At 42.2% G+C, this 20158-nt stretch overlaps 2 protein-coding genes across 2 annotated transcripts in view; both read left to right on the forward strand.

Annotated features, from left to right (window-relative positions):
- LOC138979834 (E3 ubiquitin-protein ligase UBR5-like) overlaps window positions 1-20158 on the forward strand; it is a gene marked incomplete in the record, with an annotated part of 271386 nt that overhangs the window by 119297 nt on the left and 131931 nt on the right. Inside the window, 4 exon segments of the mRNA XM_070352585.1 lie at window positions 1062-1222; window positions 3644-3854; window positions 6973-7216; window positions 15310-15401. Of these exon segments, the coding sequence (XP_070208686.1) occupies window positions 1062-1222; window positions 3644-3854; window positions 6973-7216; window positions 15310-15401 (708 nt within the window).
- LOC138980681 (uncharacterized) lies at window positions 9433-12176 on the forward strand. The gene is made up of 2 exons (XM_070353589.1): window positions 9433-9811; window positions 10687-12176. Exons 1-2 carry the CDS (start codon window positions 9433-9435, stop codon window positions 11934-11936), a joined length of 1629 nt encoding a protein of 542 aa, XP_070209690.1. The 3' UTR covers window positions 11937-12176.

Here is a 20158-nt window from a genome sequence, read left to right on the forward strand (position 1 = left end):
TGTCTGCATTATGTGTGCATTAATAAATAAGAATTGTGTAGGCATTTTTGACTCACATGCGAAGCAAAAGTGAGTCTATGTACTCACCCGAGTCGTCCGTCCGTCCGTCCGTCCGGACGTCCGTCCGTCCGGAAAACTTTAACGTTGGATATTTCTTGGACACTATTCAGTCTATCAGTACCAAATTTGGCAAGATGGTGTATGATGACAAGGCCCCAAAAAACATACATAGCATCTTGACCTTGCTTCAAGGTCAAGGTCGCAGGGGCCATAAATGTTGCCTAAAAAACAGCTATTTTTCATATTTTTCCCATTTTCTCTGAAGTTTTTGAGATTCAATACCTCACCTATATATGATATATAGGGCAAAGTAAGCCCCATCTTTTGATACCAGTTTGGTTTACCTTACTTCAAGGTCAAGGTCACAGGAGCTCTTCAAAGTTGGATTGTATACATATTTTGAAGTGACCTTGACCCTGAACTATGGAAGATAACTGTTTCAAACTTAAAAATTATGTGGGGCACATGTTATGCTTTCATCATGAGACACATTCGGTCACATATGATCAAGGTCAAGGTCACTTTGACCCTTATGAAATGTGACCAAAATAAGGTAGTGAACCACTAAAAGTGACCATATCTCATGGTAGAAAGAGCCAATAAGCACCATTGTACTTCCTATGTCTTGAATTAACAGCTTTGTGTTGCATGACCTTGGATGACCTTGACCTTGGGTCAAGGTCACATGTATTTTGGTAGGAAAAATGTGTAAAGCATGTGAGTCGTATGGGCTTTGCCCTTCTTGTTATACCATCATGTCAGAACATGCATTTTATCATTAGCCCGGAGAGTTTTGTTTTTGTATTTGAACGTTTGTCATTTTGAAAGGCTGTATGAAAAGATATACAGACTGCATTTGAAAAAAAGTCAGTAGTTCAGAGCTGGTGTTCGGTTGTATTTTAGAACAGTAAAAAATAGTTTCATGGTTGTTTTAACTGAAACCAAGTTTTGCTCGGTCATGGTTCGACCCTTTGACCCTGCGTTTGATTGGATGGTTGCAGCACCATGACGGTGCGTGAGTTGATTCGCCGAGCATCGTCAGCAGCCAGGGGGGTCAGTGGCCTGGACGTGAGGGATCTGGAGGGAGCTGAGTCAGGTATTTCTATCCCTGCACTTCACTGGCCCACGGAGCCACCGCCATCCTATGACTCCATACACACTGGTGGGTCTTGAGTTGCAACACTGGGCCTTACCCACCCCCCTCCACCTCCCACACACACACACACACCCCACTACATCTCCAGAATTCCTCGCGTCTTTCTTTGTTTAGTGGGGCTCTTACGGGGGTTGAGGCTTGCCGAGACCCCCTCAGTGCCCCACTTGACAAAGAAAGGCGCGAGGGATTCCCAACTTGAGTTCAATAGAACATTGTGTAATTTTTGTTTGTACACTTTTTTTGCGGTCAGGAATGTGTTGTTTTTTGGACTCAATGCTAAGTCTACTAACTTCCCATGCAGGGCAAAGCTTGTTAACAGTGTGCAATTTTGGTAAGGCCGTGCTTGAAAGTAGTCCAATCATTCCACTGCATATTTCTCAGCTTCTATTTTAAACTGTGCATAAACCACAAGTTAGGTTCGCATCGCAACCATCTGGAGAAACAACACATCACTCAAACATGACGAATTTTGAAGAAATAAAGCAATTTGTTTTCGAACAATTTGACATCACCAATTCTAAGGTGGCTCTCTTCAGTGACAAATCGAGTTTGTGTCATGCGAAGTTTCAGTCTGAGTCGCTGATGTTCACATCTGGTTAAAGTATGCAGTGAACCTGGTGTAAAGTAAACAGAAATTATCTTGCAACACATACAGATAAGGATACAGAAAGTAAGTGCCTGATTAGAAATTCTCTTCATTGTGCAAAACAGGGATGACCAATTCTAAACAAATTAACTTGCCTGGCGAGTAACTTAATGAAAGTCACTAGCCAAGAAAAACTGATACATGTGTCCCAAAAGCATGTCAAAGTTGGGAAAACATCATTGAAACTGAAATTGATTGGAATAAAGTCTTTTACAAAACAAAGAAAATACAAGAGGTAAAACTACAATGGTTCCAAATTAAAATAAATAATAGGGTTTTAGTGACTAATGCAATATTGAAAGACATGGGGGTTGTCACAAGTAATGTATGTAATTTTTGTGAATTAGAAAAAGATACAGTTTATCATTATTTGTGGCAATGTGAACATGTTTGAAAAATGTCTGAAAGAAAAATGTTATAACTTTGACAGACTGACTTACACCAACACTGGTATTATTGAACCATGAAAACCACATGAAATAAGACGCTGGTTTTGATTATATTTTATTAACAGCAAAGTTTTTTGTTCACAAATGCAGAATAAACAAAATCCGTCCCCACATGCAAATGTTCTTAAGAGAATTATATAATTTGATAAATATGCTCACAATATTCTCATGAAACAGACTCAGTTTATTAAAAAATGGATTCCGTATCAACAGCTAGTAACGGTGGGATAAAGACGAGTGATGTACATTATTACAATAGTCAATGTATTCCTCTGATTTTTGGGACGTGCTCTGAAAATGTATGAAGTAACTGAATATCACATGTGTGTTCAGCTCTGCCATTGCTGTGACTTATCAGTGACAATGCTTTTGAATGTGTCATTATAAATCTCTGCTTGCCTGAATACAAAATTGTTGAAGAAAAAAGTCACTAGCCAGCCAGAAATATCACTAGCCCGTTATCTATACTAAACACAAAACTTATGACGGTCAGATTTCTTTGCACAATTAAAATAGCGGTGATATATGACAGAGAACTAAAATGTGGTCATCGATGAATAGGCTTTTCGTGGCCTTGTCTCGCTATTTTGCAATGTTCTTCACGCAAGTTCCTCGTCTGCAGTGCTTATATGACTTTGAAACCCAATAGGGCAACCACAAGTTTTGCACTTGACCGATGTATATATTATGCAGCGCGCGCACGATATGAAACCCTTTTCTTTTGAAAATCAGCATTCACAAGTTCACCCAGACCGCTGAAAATCCTGAAAGAGTTATTTCCGGAAAATGTCTATTGCTGAATAAATAGGTTTGGGCTCTGCAAGTTATGGTCCTTACATAGAAAGATCTTATTGTGACAATGTTTTAGCAAGACAGAATTCTTCCTTGTATCTTGGGGAAACCATTCCATGATTTTGTACACTTATGTCTCAGTAGATTTTATGTTTCTAGAAGTTGGTGAGGCTTTCTACTTTTTCTCTTATGATTAATCCATGTTTAATGTTTAGCTGCAGATACATATGCACATAATAAAGTTTAATTAAGGTGATTCCCACACAAAATGGAACTTTAATTTCTGCAAGTTTAGACTGTAAACTTTCATGGATAGTTGCAAATAACTTGATAAGTATTACTTTTGATCTGATCATATAGACTGTTATAACAAAACAGAAAAAAGTTGAATCCTTCCCATTCCCTCTCTGATGGTTGCGAAGTATTTAGTGGACAGATGGCAGTGAGACGAGCAGAACCACTCCCATGGGAAAGTGTAGTGTCCCCTGTGGTGCGAGGGACTAGTATCAATGTAACCAATGTCCTTGCTGTGGGTTTCAGACTCTGCAGTGTCAGGACTAGGTACAGGACTGGGCACATCCAGTGGGGCGGGGCCCAGCAGTGGTAGCGGAGGTGCTGACATCACTCCTCTAGGGGCGGGGCCTGTCAAGCTGGAAGACAAGGAACGCAGAACTGCAGCCTTGCAGATACTTCACTTGGTGCTGGAGTCGCGTCCCTTTCAACCTCATCTTGCTGCCTTGCTCACAGCCAGGTAAATGATCCAGCAATCTCCTTCCCAATATTGGCCATAAGCTACGGCTAATAGTAGATACTATCCTTTCCAATGATACTATGGTCACGTGAGACCACCCGAGATTACACCTTGTCCCGTCAGTCTTTCTCAATGCACGAGCGGGGAGGCAGGAGGATATTTGCCTTAAACAAAGGTGGGTATATTTCAGAAATAGTAATTAAATTACATATTCCTACAGCAATTCTCATAAATGCATTGACTTCAATCTCACATGTTAGATGTCGAAACACTACTCAAATTACCTGCCCTTGTAAGGGTGGTAACCAAGCTAAAAAACAGACGCCATAGCCGTTGCTATGACCTGACCCCACTTGGTTACCCATAACCCCCCGCGCACCACGTGAGCGCCGGCATCCGGAATGATCATTCGAGACTTCTCAAAACCCCTTAAGAAATTAAGTAGCGGAGATGGTTGGGAGGGTATTAACTATGAGAATTGGGTAAGTATATTAATCAAATGAAAATTTACTATTGAAATTTTTGATTAAATTACATATTCTTACCGCAATTCTCATAAATGCAGATTGCTCCTAAATGCGGAGGGAACTTACTTATGTCCCTGAGAGAACCTGTCCTGCAGTAACTAACGAGGGCAAGGAAACGGCCCCGTCAAGTCAAGAGCAGGAGATGTCCAGGAGGTAAAAATTAATGAACACGTCATCAGACCTCCAATGAGCTGTTGGCAAAACTTCGCCTAGGCGACCGGAACGCCACACAGCAAGAGAAGAACCCCAGGCTCTGGACTAATCAAATGAAAATTTACTTTTGAAATTTTCGATTTTGTAAGGCGAAATAACAACATTTAGTCAAGCTGTCGAACTCACAGAATGAAACTGAACACACTGCATTTTTTCACCAAGGCCGCATACTCATAGTTTTATCAGTCCACCGCTCGTGGCAAAGGAGTGAAATCGACAAGCCAGAATAGTGCGGTAATGGTCGCGCTGAGCTGGATAACACGCTTTTCTGTATCTCTATTCTTTTTAGCGTACTGAGTTTGTTTTTAATCCAAACATATCATATCTATATGTTTTAGGAATCAGGGACCGACAAGGAATAAGATGAAATTGTTTCTAAATCAATTTCGGACAATTAATTTTAATCATAATTTTCATATTTTTAATTTTCAGAGCTTGTTTGTAATCAAAATATAACATATGTATATGTTTTTGGAATCAGAAAATGACAAAGAATAAGATGAAATTGTTTTTGGATCGTTCAAAGAAAACAAAATTTTAATGACAAGTTTCCGATTTTTAATGACCAAATTCATTAATTATTTTTTAAGCCACCAACCTGAAATGCAATACCAAAGTCCGGCCTTCGTCGAAGATTGCTTTGGCAAAATTGTAATCAATATGATTGGAAAATGAGGCCGCCTCAACTTTTACAAAAAGCCAGATATGACGTCATCAAAGGTATTTATCGAGAAAAAAACACCAAACATCCGGGGATATTATTCCCAGGAACTCTCATGTCAAATTTCATAAAGATTGGTCCAGTAGTTTAGTCTGAATCGCTCTACACACACACACAGACACACACACACACACACACACACATACACCACGACCCTCGTCTCGATTCCCCCTCTATGTTAAAACATTTTGTCAAAACTTGACTAAATGTAAAAATACGCATTTATTTCATAATAGCCCAGCTCAGTTTAGCTAAGTGAAGAATAAATAAAAGGAGGAGGGCTTACCATCAAAGGGGCCACTCCAATAACACGCATTCAACAGGGATGTCAAGGGTAACTCAAATCGATATAAACTTGGAATCTGCATGGAAGTGAACACCTTTTCTGCATGGAAGAGTACACATCTATCCTGTTATCTCCAGAGCTCTACCAACTGTAACCACCATCTCACCCTGGCGCTCTCACCACTCCCTCCCCCACCCACTCCCCCCCCCCCCCCCCCCACCACCAGCCCTCAGCCAATGTCTGTAGGCAGAGAGGTGTCAACTGTTGGCCTCTGTCCTCTGAGACAAAAGCCAAGTGGTCGTGTCTAACTTTTGACACCAAGATCAATTAAGCAAGAAAACTGAAGAGTGAACAGATCTATGAGGTAACCGACTGTTCGTCTCAAAGGTCATGGCTCAGGAAAAAAGAGTATGGCTTTGCTAATCTTGTCAATGAATGAGGTTGAACACCACAGCTATCATTTGCCACCACACCTGATCAAAATGTTGGCCTTAACCATCACCTGGTATGCATAACATGAACATTGTGATGCTGAGTACTGCGGATTTCAACTCTGACTCCGAGGGCCTGGGGCAACTTAAGCTTCTGTTGTTTATGTCTGACAGACAAAAAAGAAAGAAAAAAGAAAAGCATAGTGCAATTTCGTGTTGGCATTTTCTCCTCTGAAAGCAAGAACGTAAAGACTGAAAACCAAAGTGTCTACCCTAATTCTGACCCAAATCACCCCCCCCTCCTGCAGGGTACACGTGCACTCAAATTAACAGGAGACTGACATCACTCCTCTTTTCCAATGCTGCTTTGACCTTTGTACCAGGAGTCCGATTAGCCATGCTGCTCTGTTATCGATTTGGTCACAGTTGTGGTGAAATTCGTTGACCATCATTGCAGGTATGACCTATAGTTCGGACTGAAAATTAGTGTCGACATCCACGTTTTGCAGGATGCAATTATTGTTGAAAAACACTCGGTGCCTAGCAAATCTGTTCGTCGGGGGCTGTACTGCTGTAACTTGACTTGTTGAGTTGATATTCTGTTTGTCTGTTCGTCTTGTTGTGTGTTTGTTTCATTGCAATCCAGACAAATGTCTTTCAGACTCGTACGCACCAAAACATCTTAGACACAGACAGTTAAAATTTATGTGAAACTTCTACCGCTCGGCTTTACAAAGGTAACGCAAACTGTTCACCGCTGCAACATGTAGCCCCCAATGGTTTCTCGTCTTGTCCATTTCGCCCTCTACTGTCCTGCTCTTTTCCTATCCATTTGTTAAGTTTTGACAGTGTTTTTGGATGCCCTATGCAATATATTCTATTAACCCTGTCAGATTGCATCAGTTTCTGACACTTTGGTGACTTGTTTTGCTGCCGACAGAAATGCCGAGGGTTGCACCCCGTTCATGCAGGCAGTGTGTGGGCGAGCGTACCCCGCAGCACTGACCATCATGAACTGTGCCCAGAAGATTGCAGGTCGTGGAGAGTCGACGGAGACGGACAGAGGTGTGCTGATGAGCATGTTGTATCCTCCTGGGTCCAGCCTGGACAACTCCCCGCTACATGTGTTGTGTGCAAATGACACCTGCAGCTTCACCTGGACAGGTGCTGATCATATTAACCAGGTAGGTACCCTCACCAACCAATGTGGCTTGCTTGTAAGAAACTGGGGGGGGGGGGGGGGTACCCAGGGAGAGTCTGGTCATGTCTGCGCTTGTTTCAAGCTTCATAATAATGATAATAATATGTTCTTTTATAGCGCTATGCACCGCCATATAGCAGTCTCTGTGCTTTACAAAAAGCACTTGACATTAAAATTCAACATTTCACACATGTAAAAATGTCAGGCAATTACAAAGCACTGGTAATCAATTTCAGATTTAGAATACACTTTGCCAAGAAGTTATTGCAACAAAATTCGCACCCAAAGAAAAACGGGGATCACGTGAGCGCTGCTCAAATAAGGGTACCCTCAAAATCGACTGGACAAAAACGGAAGGGCCCAATTAAAAATCGGAAAAAAAAATCACAATTATCAAAACTGTTCAGGGGGGTTTCTTCTTGCATTTAAACTTTACAAAGTTTTGCCTATTGTAATTTTTTTTCCGATTTTTAATTGGGCCCTTCTGTTTTTGTCCAGTTGCTTTTGAGGGTACCCTTATTTGAGCAGCGCTCACTGTCACGAAGTGGTTTGCATGTGAAATAAATGAAATTGCTTTCATATGTACGTGTTCTGCCCTATTGCACTGTCTCTACCCTTTTCACACCAAACACTTCAACAACAGAATTTGGGAGGAATACAGGCTCATTATTTCCTCAACCAAAAACAACATACTTCTTCACTTCAAATACAACAATACGAATCAACTTTTCGACACACAGTTCACACAGTCTTTTAGCTTTCACTCAATGCATGTAAATACATATTATAAAGATACTTTCTCAAATATAGATTAACGCACACAAGAAGGTACTGACAGACACTCACGAGTTCGAATCACGGCTCACTGCATGTCGCCAGTTTCACTTCCCTGTGTCGCTGAATCCTCGTAGAATAATGAATTCCCTAAAACTCTCACTGTAGATGCCAACACACACCTTTCACTGTAGATGCCAACACACACCTTTCACGTTTCTCCCCGAGAAACCCTTCCGCCATTAGCGGAAACAACCGTCGTCAGCTACGACCGGTATCGATGAAGACTCCCCTCGTCTAGTCATCTGCGCCGATGTGGTCCCTTGCTCGCCACCATCGTCCCGCGCTTCTCCCGTGTAAGGACCCTCCCTAGTACACGCCATGGAAATCCCTCATGGAAACTCCTAAAGAATTTAACCAAGTCTTAATACAACATTCTCTAAAACCATCTCTTCTTCCAAACGTTCATGTACCACTCATACATTCTCGTTCATTCCACGTTCACATTCCGTCCACATTCAATATCCAAACTAATACTTAATCTATGAATAACACTCCCCATACAAAGCATGACCGTCTTAAGGGAAGACACCACAGTGAAAAAAGTTATTTTTTTGTTCCCTGGTCATATTTGTTTTCTTTCTGATTTTGGATATTGAAACTTTTCTGGTCACTCTGGTGCATTCATCTTACATCAGACATAACAATAACCTATCTAAAATACTGAATAAACAATGTATGTGCATGGTGTTCTGGATTAAAAAATCACAAAACAGCCAAAAAACGTGCAAGTTTGAGAGTTTACAATGCGGTCCGAGTATTGTCAGCAGCGATCATGTTTGCAAGACTGGAAAGAGTTGTCTTTCTTTATATGCAAATCGGTTATGACGCACCCAGCGGAAATTCCCGTTGGCAGTTTTTCTGCCGTTTGTGAATGGTACGAGAGACAGTCACGTGGGCCGAAGTAAACCGATCATTTGTTCGGAATAGTTCGGAACAAGTCGTAAGAAAAGGTTTCAACTATTGACCAATCGTATCGAAGATAACAAACTTCGTTTGTTCCCGGCACATTTCTGCTAAACTCGGCCTTCCCAGAATGCTCGGTTCTTGTCGTCTGCTGAGAATCAACAAACAGCGCGAAATTCCTACAACTTCAATTCTCTTTACAAATCTTTCTAAAGACTTCAGTTTTTCATCAGCTTCGCCCCATTTCCAACGCTAGAAATGCCAAGAAGAAGATCAGAAGCTCAATTGGCTTCAGTTGCGAACGCTCGCGTTGAGAAGGACGGGAAAAAAGTGCGACTTCAAAGCGAAACTTGTTCGTCTGCTACGAGTGCATTCGGAGACGAAGACACCCCACTTCAAGTTTCTTCTTCCGGGAGAAAACTAGGTGCAGCATTAGCCGCTATCCCTGCAGCTGACGGGATGGAGCAGGAGTTCAGTATCGTCAGTGTTCATCAACTAACGAAGCTGATTTGTGAAGTGCTGTGCCCCGAGTGCCTAGAACCAGGACTTGACGTCAGCGTCATGGAACGTAACGCGGACGGTAACAAGGAGAACAAGGGGTTCGCCAACAAACTGCAGCTTCGGTGCTCGGGTTGTGGGTACGAGAGGATGGGCATGTCTTCTCCGAAAGAAAACAACGCGGAGCAAAAGAACAAGCCATTTGAGGTGAATACCAGAATGGCATTGTTCAGCCACGAGATTGGAGCAAGCCATGCATCTCTCCAAAAGTTTGGAGCAGTTTTGGGGATGCCAGCCCCAGTTTTGACGAGCTTCCAAGCAGCTGATAAGCGGGTTACTGGTATGTATTATTTCATCCTTTGAGAACTTTGCAAATATTACGCAATGATTGTTGATGTTTTGTTGTTGTTCTGTTGTTGTGTGTTGTACAGGTGCACTGCAAACACACATTCACACAAGTGAAACTTGCTTGTTGTCACAGCTCTTGTGTCCATCATCCATTTGTATTGCATAACATGTGAGATAGCAGTACTAGCTGGCTAATAATTTACAAGCTTCAAGTCACTTCTGAAATTCTTGTTCACATGATCATTTAACTATTCACTACTAACTGCACACACACACACACACACACACACACACACACACACACACACACACACACACACACACACACACACACACACACACACATTTCTTTTTCTCAGAACAATTGTTTTGTTCAAGAAAGTTCGGGGAGGGTAGTGGTCCTATTTTACTTTTTAACACTAGGGCTTTAAGCTCATGATCAAAATAGATCATATCAGGTTTACACAAGCTTTTGTGATCTTAATACTGAAATGCAAACAAAAGCACACAAAAAAGCAATCAGTGAAAATCTAATATGACACAGCTTGCGATGTAGTATTCTGTTTAACCTACATAGAGTATACATGTCCTTGCATGCTTTCTGCTCCCAAATTAAAGAAGCATCTTATGAAATGAAAGTTCTCAAAATTCTCCCAGGGATAAGAGCAAGTGAAAAAGTGGTTCCAGAATGACATTAGTCTAATTGATTTTGTCATAATGAGCAGTGGTAAATTATATCCCTGCCAGTGCCAGGACTTTCTTTGCAGGAAATACCAACATGTGAATGTATGGTTTATTTATTACATAGGTGGTCTCTTTCACACCTGTAGAATAAAGACAAATTCTGAATTTTTGTTTATTTTTCAGAAGCTGAGGTGGAGGCTGGAGAAGAGGCCCTTTTTCAAAGTGCCAACCACATCCGCAAGGCATACGCCGAGGTCGACCCAGACCCGCAGGAGACCATTGACATCACGGTCTCATTTGATGGGACATGGCAGAAGAGGGGCTTCACTTCCCTCTACGGAGTTGGGGTCGTCATTGACGTCCTTACAGGACTGGTTGTGGACTTCCACGTGATGTCCAAGTATTGCCATGCCTGCAAGCTTCAGGAGGCGCAGAACCTTCCAGCTGAGGAGATGGAAGCCTGGCGTGCAGCCCATGCTCCGAAGTGCTGCAAAAACCATCATGCTTCAAGCAAAGCCATGGAGCAGGAAGCCGCCAAGGTGCTGTGGGGTCGGTCAGTCAGGTCACATAACTTTCGCTACACCGAGATGCTGTGTGACGGGGACTCATCGGCCTTCAAAGCTGTGGTGGAGCTGGACCCTTACCCCGGTGTGCAGGTCGAGAAGTTGGACTGCATCAACCATGCACATAAACGCATGGGTAGTGCCCTCAGGAAGCTGGCCAAGGATAAGCGACTGGGTGGCAAAGGAGTGGGGCGCCTTACAGAAGGAAAATGCGACAGCATGCAAAATTATTATAGGGGGGCCATCATTAACAATCTGGACAATATCGACAGGATGCGTTCCGCAGTGTGGTCAACCCTCTTCCACTGCATGTCGACAGATGAGAGGCCATATCACCACAGGTGCCCTTCCTCTCCTGACACCTGGTGCTTCTACCAGAAAGCCCTCATCTCTGGCGAAGAGCCTCCATCTCACAAGGACAACGCCTGCCACACCTACTTGGCTCCTGAAGTCGCCGAGAAGATGGTGCCTGTCTTCAGGAGGATGTCAGATGAGGCTCTCCTGAAGAGAATGCAACATGGGGGGACACAGAACACAAACGAGTCCCTGAACAACCTGGTGTGGCTGAGGTGCCCCAAGACCATCTTCATGGGCAAAGGGCGTGTAGACGGTGCAACCGCAAGGGCAGTGGCGGTGTTCAACGAGGGGGCCTTCGAAATCACCCGAGTCATGAACTCTCTGTACGTGGACCTCGCACTGTCCACTCTAGAGTCGCTGGGCAAGAGGGACCGACGCAGAATTTGCCAAGCTGACGCTGCTGCCACTGCACATGCCAGGGACCAGCGCAGGGACTACGCCCGCCAGCGTCATGTAGCAGTCCGAGCCGAACATGCGCGGGAAGGCCAGGTCTACGGCCCTGGGATGGCCTAACAAGAACATTTTGGCAAGTGCCAAGCTCAATGGCAAAACAGAAATGGGCATACTCAATGAAAAATGCATGTTGCTTATGACATATTACCACTATGACCTTGAAACAGTGATTGATATTTTTGTTTTGTTTTGTTTTATGCTGTTTTCCTTCTTTCTATGTTATTCAGTAAGGCTTGATTTTGAAGTTGGTGTGTCTTGTTACATGTTTGATAAACATTTTTGGGAAAAAAATTCATTTTTAACACGTTTTGTCTGTTTTCTCAAAACAACATTTTTTTCAATTCAAAAGCCTGAGGCTTTTTTTCTATAAAAGTTGCGTTGATGAAACTTTGCATACATCTTGAGTGTGTTATTTTCTTCAATATGTTCAGAGCGTATTGTGGAATATGTGCGTGTGTAAGAAGTTAAATAAATTGTTCGGCCGTTTTTTCATGAAATTCAACATCACTCATTGTTATCACCAATATCTTTTCAAAGAATGGACAGATCAAAAAAATTCTCTGAACAAATTCTGGGCCTTGTATTAAAGTACACATAACAAGCATCAAAATAAAATTCCATGCAGTTTTGTGTTCGCCCTACTATTTTAAAAATGTGCTGTTTGGCGGCCATCTTGGATTGCTACCACGGCAACCGACTGTACAAAAAAAAAAAAAATCATATTTTCTCAGGAGATAGACTGAATACTTTAATTCTAAAAAAAACTTTGACTCGAGAGTTATTAAACACAAAAAATCACTTTGAACACTGGTGTCTGCCCTTAAACATAACATAAATGCGTAGCAATTATGTTCAAGAAATTCCCCATGAAAAACCGTGATACAATTACATCAAGAATTCTCTCAAAGCTTCACACTAAGATTTGGTGCACTTTGTATACACTAACCTTTACACTCCAGCTATGTATTCCAACGTCAATAATATACAACATAGTAAATCATTTACCTTAAGAGACCCGTCTCTTGAAAGAGTACTTGTTCCCAGAACAAGTCTGACACGCGCCGACAACCTTCTCGGTTGAAAATCTCAAACGCTGTGACGTTATTTACTCCAGACCAGCTACATGTCTCAAACACAGCTCATCTCAAGCTAAAGCCAGTTTTGCGTGGAACGCACAAAACACGTGAATAATGCCAGTCCGGTCAGCTACGCATCGCCCTTCCCTATTTAGGGAGGTTAAAAACACGACGTGGTTTCACCTCACAAATATGCTACTCACATCTTTGTGACACTCACGTGATCCTTGTAAAAGAAATCTTTAATCCGAAAGGTAATCCAGACAGTCTAGTGAACGGCCTTAACTGGCATTTAAAGTTTGAATGAAATGACAGGGGAATTAATGTTTTTATTTGGGTGCGAAATTTGTTGTAATAATAATTTTTTCGCCTAGTGTAGAATAAAGATTTAAACACAGGCTTTAGGAAAAAATAAACTACAACATACAACAGTGAATAATCAGGCATACTCTATTATAAGACTTCAAGCTTTTTGACTCACATGCGAAGCAAAAGTGAGTCTATGTACTCACCCGAGTCGTCCGTCCGTCCGTCCGTCCAACCCGGCGTCCGTCCGTCTGTCCGGAAAACTTTAACGTTGGATATTTCTTGGACACTATTCAGTCTATCAGTACCAAATTTGGCAAGATGGTGTATGATGACAAGGCCCCAAAAAACATACATAGCATCTTGACCTTGCTTCAAGGTCAAGGTCGCAGGGGCCATAAATGTTGTCTAAAAAACAGCTATTTTTCACATTTTTCACATTTTCTCTGAAGTTTTTGAGATTTAATACCTCACCTATATATGATATATAGGGCAAAGTAAGCCCCATCTTTTGATACCAGTTTGGTTTACCTTGCTTCAAGGTCAAGGTCACAGGAGCTCTTCAAAGTTGGATTGTATACATATTTTGAAGTGACCTTGACCCTGAACTATGGAAGATAACTGTTTCAAACTTTAAAAATTATGTGGGGCACATGTTATGCTTTCATCATGAGACACATTTGGTCACATATGATCAAGGTCAAGGTCACTTTGACCCTTATGAAATGTGACCAAAATAAGGTAGTGAACCACTAAAAGTGACCATATCTCATGGTAGAAAGAGCCAATAAGCACCATTGTACTTCCTATGTCTTGAATTAACAGCTTTGTGTTGCATGACCTTGGATGACCTTGACCTTGGGTCAAGGTCACATGTATTTTGGTAGGAAAAATGTGTAAAGCAGTTCTTAGTGTATGATGTCATTGCTAGGTTTAGCTGAAGGTCAAGGTCATGTAAAGGTCAAGCATGTGAGTCGTATGGGCTTTGCCCTTCTTGTTTTATGAGCTTTAGGGTGTTAGGATTCTGTTGATGAGTGAATTGTGACTTGTCTAGATAAGACAATATTAAAGCGGTGAGCTTGATTATGTTGTCACTGGTAATGACTGCTCTTTCTGCTTTTTATATTTAGTCAAGTTTTGACTAAATATTTTAACATCGAGGGGGAATCGAAACGAGGGTCGTGGTGTATGTGCGTGTGTCTGTGTGTGTGTGTAGAGCGATTCAGACTAAACTACTGGACCGATCTTTATGAAATTTGACATGAGAGTTCCTGGGTATGACATCCCCGAACGTTTTTTTCATTTTTTTGATAAATGTCTTTGATGACGTCATATCCGGCTTTTCGTGAAAGTTGAGGCGGCACTGTCACGCCCTCATTTTTCAACCAAATTGGTTGAAATTTTGGTCAAGTAATCTTCGACAAAGCCCGGACTTCGGTATCGCATTTCAGCTTGGTGGCTTAAAAATTAGTTAATGACTTTGGTCATTAAAAATCTGAAAATTGTAAAAAAAAATAAAAATTTATAAAACGATCTAAATTTACGTTCATCTTATTCTCCATCATTTTCTGATTCCAAAAACATATAAATATGTTATATTTGGATTAAAAACAAGCTCTGAAAATTAAATATATAAAAATTATTATCAAAATTAAATTGTCCAAATCAATTTAAAAACACTTTCATCTTATTCCTTGTCGGTTCCTGATTCCAAAAACATATAGATATGATATGTTTGGATTAAAAACACGCTCAGAAAGTTAAAACAAAGAGAGGTACAGAAAAGCGTGCTATCCTTCTTAGCGCAACTACTACCCCGCTCTTCTTGTCAATTTCACTGCCTTTGCCATGAGCGGTGGACTGACGATGCTACGAGTATACGGTCTTGCTGAAAAATGGCATTGCGTTCAGTTTCATTCTGTGAGTTCGACAGCTACTTGACTAAATATTGTATTTTCGCCTTACGCGACTTGTTCCTTTATGCTATACACACAGCAGCTGCTGTTTTTGAGACTTGGTGCGTTTCAAGATGTGAAAATGGTGTTGAACAGGACATCTTTGAGTGCAAGACATGCGGCCTGACAGGGACGTTGTGCTGCTGTACAGAGTGTGCCCGTGTCTGCCACAAGGGGCATGAGTGCAAGTGAGTATCTGCACTGACACTCAGTTACTATTAATTCTATGTCATTCCTTTCTTCATACAAGATTTCTTTTCTTCATAGTTCACAGAGAACAAAATCAAGCTCAAATGTTATGTGAGTATTTCCTGCTGTCTTTCTCGGTCATGCTGTCGCTAACACTCTTTCTTCCTCTCTCAAGATTGTAAGGAAAAGCTTTTGTGTGCTAAATGAGATGTTTGTGTCAAAAGCCAAAGTTTGAGGCATTACTCTTATTTTGAAGTATTTTCTCTGTGGATATTGTAACTTCATCACAGCTGTACATGGATATATGTGATTATTTGGCTTGAAGCTGAAAAAACATCTTTGAGCCTTTGTGGTTGTGTTGGGTGCGATTAAAACACATCATTTTCTTTGGTTATTTTATGAGAAACAGAGTTCATTTGTTGGCATTGAGCTATATGTACAAGCAATTGATTAAATTACATATTCTTACCCAACTCACATAGATAGCAATAACTTCGTTTGGTTGCTTAGACATTGAAGCACTCTTCCATGGTAACATGGGGAGATAACTCTAAAATAAAAACTCTATGCCATATAAGGCATGGTCCATGGTAGTTATCTCCCCTACCGGCGTCCTGCGCATGCGCCGGACATGTACCGGTGATACTCATTCCTTTTTCTTCAACACACGGTGCAAAACGTGTTTGAGGTACAGCAGACTTCCACTAACTCGCGGCCCACTAAATCGCGAATTCGGCTATATCGCAGAGACCTCTTGGACCCCGAAAAAAACAGGACCGACCTTTTAAAAAACTAGTCGTGTAAAGGCCAAAACAGGACCGACCTTTTAAAAAATTAGTCATGTAAAGGCCAAAAAATAGTACAGATCATGAAAAAATGTTCTATCATAACCACGCTATCTCTCTCTGGGTCCGATGGCCTTTCATCATGCAGTAAATTGTCATTAAATTACATATTCTTACTCCGAATCACATATAAGCATTGACGTAGTCAGAGATGCTAAGGTCTGAAAATCGCTACCCGTCTAACAGTTAAAGGGAAGCAACCCCACAAAAAAAAAAGTGTAAGGGGAAGCGTAGCTAAGGACGCTTGCCATGGGGGTTACCTCCCTATGGTGTGAACTACGTCACTACCGCTTCCCGAGCACGTGGTAGAACTCATACGACTTTTTTCACTCAGAGGAGAAGGTCGCATTTTCTTTCGCTCTCGTGGCTATCTCTTTGCTGTTTCCACGGCACCCACCGGCCACGTTTCCCATCTGCTTGCTTGCTGCTTTGTATTTGGTGAGCTCTTTCCAGTTAGTCTTGTTGACTAGCGTTTTATTGACTCACATGCGAAGCAAAAGTGAGTCTATGTACTCACCCGAGTCGTCCGTCCGTCCGTCCGGACATCCGTCCGTCCGGAAAACTTTAACGTTGGATATTTCTTGGACACTATTCAGTCTATCAGTACCAAATTTGGCAAGATGGTGTATGATGACAAGGCCCCAAAAAACATACATAGCATCTTGACCTTGCTTCAAGGTCAAGGTCGCAGGGGCCATAAATGTTGTCTAAAAAACAGCTATTTTTCACATTTTTCCCATTTTCTCTGAAGTTTTTGAGATTGAATACCTCACCTATATATGATATATAGGGCAAAGTAAGCCCCATCTTTTGATACCAGTTTGGTTTACCTTGCTTCAAGGTCAAGGTCACAGGAGCTCTTCAAAGTTGGATTGTATACATATTTTGAAGTGACCTTGACCCTGAACTATGGAAGATAACTGTTTCAAACTTAAAAATTAAATGGGGCACATGTTATGCTTTCATCATGAGACACATTTGGTCACATATGATCAAGGTCAAGGTCACTTTGACCCTTATGAAATGTGACCAAAATAAGGTAGTGAACCACTAAAAGTGACCATATCTCATGGTAGAAAGAGCCAATAAGCACCATTGTACTTCCTATGTCGTGAATTAACAGCTTTGTGTTGCATGACCTTGGTCAAGGTCAAGGTCACATGTATTTTGGTAGGAAAAATGTGTAAAGCAGTTCTTACTGTATGATGTCATTGCTATGTTTAGTTATTTGACCTTGACCCTGAAGGTCAAGGTCATGTAAAGGTCAAGGTCAAGCATGTGAGTCGTATGGGCTTTGCCCTTCTTGTCTGGCTTTGATGGAATTTCTTCCCCTTATCAGGAGAGAACATGTGCTGATCCACTCGGACAACACCACAGTGGTGTCATATCTCAACAAGCAGGGAGGATCTCGCTCCCTATTGCTGTCACATCGGTCATGCAAGATCCTGATGTGGTGTCACCACCACGAGATAATGCTTTCAGCAAAGTACCTTCCAGGGCGGCTGAATGTCTTGGCAGACTCGCTGAGTCGGTCAGCCAAGATTGTCCACACAGAATGAACTATATCTCACCACGCGCTTCTCCGCCTCTGGGCACATGTGGAGAAGCCGATGATAGACTTGTTCGCCACTCGGTACTCTTGCCGTCTGCCGATGTTCGTCTCCCCATTCCCGGATCCCGAAGCATGGAAGATCAATGCTCTCGAAATATCATATTTGAGATCGGATTCTTTCGAACCACTACAAACAGCTAGCCTTGCTAATCTACACGGAAAGCGGTCATGCTCACTCTACTAGCATCTGCGAGACGGGGGAGCGAAGTGCATTCTCTGTCTGGTTTAGCTAGAGACATCTCTTTTGAGAAAGACGGATCCGTAGTACTTAGGTTTTGCTCAACTTTTCTAGCAAAGAATCAAAAACCGGATAAACCATCTCCAATAATCCACATCAAACCGCTGAGCAATATTTTGGCTCCGTTAGATCCAGATTTAACCCATTGCCCGGTTCGAGCCTTGAAAGCTTATCTGTCTCGCACTGATCCGATTAGATCACACAAAAAACCCTACTTTTTATCTCAATCAATACTGAGAGAGACAAGGATTTAGTAAAGTCAACTTTGTCTAGATGGATTGCCACATTAATAAGGCAGGCTTACAAGTGGTGGCAAGAAAAAAAGGGGGGGGGGGGGCAGTCAGTCCTTCCTCTACGAGCAGTACGGACTCATGAAGTTAGAGCGTGGGCCTCTTCTTTGGCTGTTCTCAAGTCTGGACGAGTTGCTGAAGTGATAAATGCAGCCTATTGGACGTCAGAGGATGTCTTCATGAATTTCTATCTACGGGACATAGCAAGTACCCGACAGGATAGAACGCATGGTCTGCCAGCTATGGTAGCTGCTGGCCAAGTACCTACAAGATGTTAAATGTGAGTACATTTTCCCACCACCTTAACCCAATGCCCCCTGAATCGCCCGGCATGGCCCGCCGGAAGTGCCATATGAAATCCCTGAAACGCCCGGCATGGCCTGCTAAACACTAGGTCACCTACAGGCAAATCCAGCTAACTCACAAACGGTTAAGTCAAAAATTCGCTTAGCACACAAAGAAATTCTGGTCCGGAATTATCCCTCTTTATCTATGTGTACAAAGTACCCTGAGCTCGAAATGGGATTTCTCTTACGTAAGTCGAAAGACGGATAGCACACAACAGAAAGTCAGTCCCAAAGACAAAGTTTACTCTATATTTACTACAGCAACTCGAAACACGAAACTTGGCGTCAAACACTAGCGCATTGTGTAACCTTATTCCCTTTTTCTCTACACGGACGTCACACCGACTGGTCAGTCGGCACGCAATAAAGTATGAACTGAAGTTAGGAGGGGGCGAGGAGTAAGGAGAATTATCCAACTCCAAGAAAACATTCTGAAAAAGGTGGGGAAGTGGTGACAAGGCAGTGAACGCACTCACCATGCACTGACAATGTATCATACGAAAGCAGCCACACAAACACAGCACAGAGGCAGAGGCAGGTGTGCAGATGCTTTGTGAGAATAAGCGTTGAAAACCAGTTTGAATAAAAAAAAAACCAGCAGATAGAGCCGCATGTCATAATCATTCTTCTTGTCTGGCTTTATTGACTGCATGCCGATCTTGTGGCAGTGACTTTTCACTCATGTTTTTAGTGATTTTTTCATCCAGAAAGTAGCTGATATTAGATCAGAACTTGACACGCTAGCTGTTAATTCTGCTGCACCCACTCATGTTGATGCTTCCCCTGCCTGTACGTTTTTAGCATTCCAGAAAGTCAGTGAGAAGGACCTTAGAGAGATTATTTTGAAATCCAAACCTACAACTTGTCCACTTGATGCATTGCCCACACCATTACTTGTTGAAAACCTTGATCTTCTGTTGCCTGTTCTCACCCAGATTGTTAATGATAGCCTGTTGTCTGGTGTTTTTCCATCATTGTTCAAAACTGCACTTGTGAAACCGCTCCTTAAGAAATCCAATCTCGATGTAAATGTCTTAAAGAACTACCGCCCTGTTTCTAACCTTTCATTTTTGTCAAAGATCATTGAGAAAGTAGTTTTAAAGCAGCTGTTAGTGTATTTGAACACTCATGATCTGATCTCGCATTCTCAGTCAGCATACCGTCCTTCTCACTGTACTGAGACTGCCCTGCTCAAGGTGACCAACGACATTCTGTCTGCTCTGGATGGTGGTGATGTGTCTGTGCTCACCCTACTGGACCTCTCGGCAGCGTTTGACACAATAGATCATGTCACACTGCTGAGCAGGCTCCAGACCTTGTATGGCATCTCTGGTCCAGCGCTGGCATGGTTTGAGTCCTACCTTACGGACAGAACTCAGGCTGTGCTTGTCGATGGCCAGAGATCAGCCCCAGCCCCCCTTGTT

Source organism: Littorina saxatilis, linkage group LG11, assembly GCF_037325665.1.
Source record: "Littorina saxatilis isolate snail1 linkage group LG11, US_GU_Lsax_2.0, whole genome shotgun sequence".
Taxonomy (NCBI): domain Eukaryota; kingdom Metazoa; phylum Mollusca; class Gastropoda; order Littorinimorpha; family Littorinidae; genus Littorina; species Littorina saxatilis.

Excerpts from the sequence above, each read along its gene's own strand:
- LOC138980681 (XM_070353589.1), top strand. The coding sequence starts at position 9,433 with ATGGAGCAGGAGTTCAGTATCGTCAGTGTTCATCAACTAACGAAGCTG. Across the intron at positions 9,812-10,686 it reads AGCTGATAAGCGGGTTACTG|AAGCTGAGGTGGAGGCTGGA; the intron begins GTATGTATTATT and ends TTTATTTTTCAG.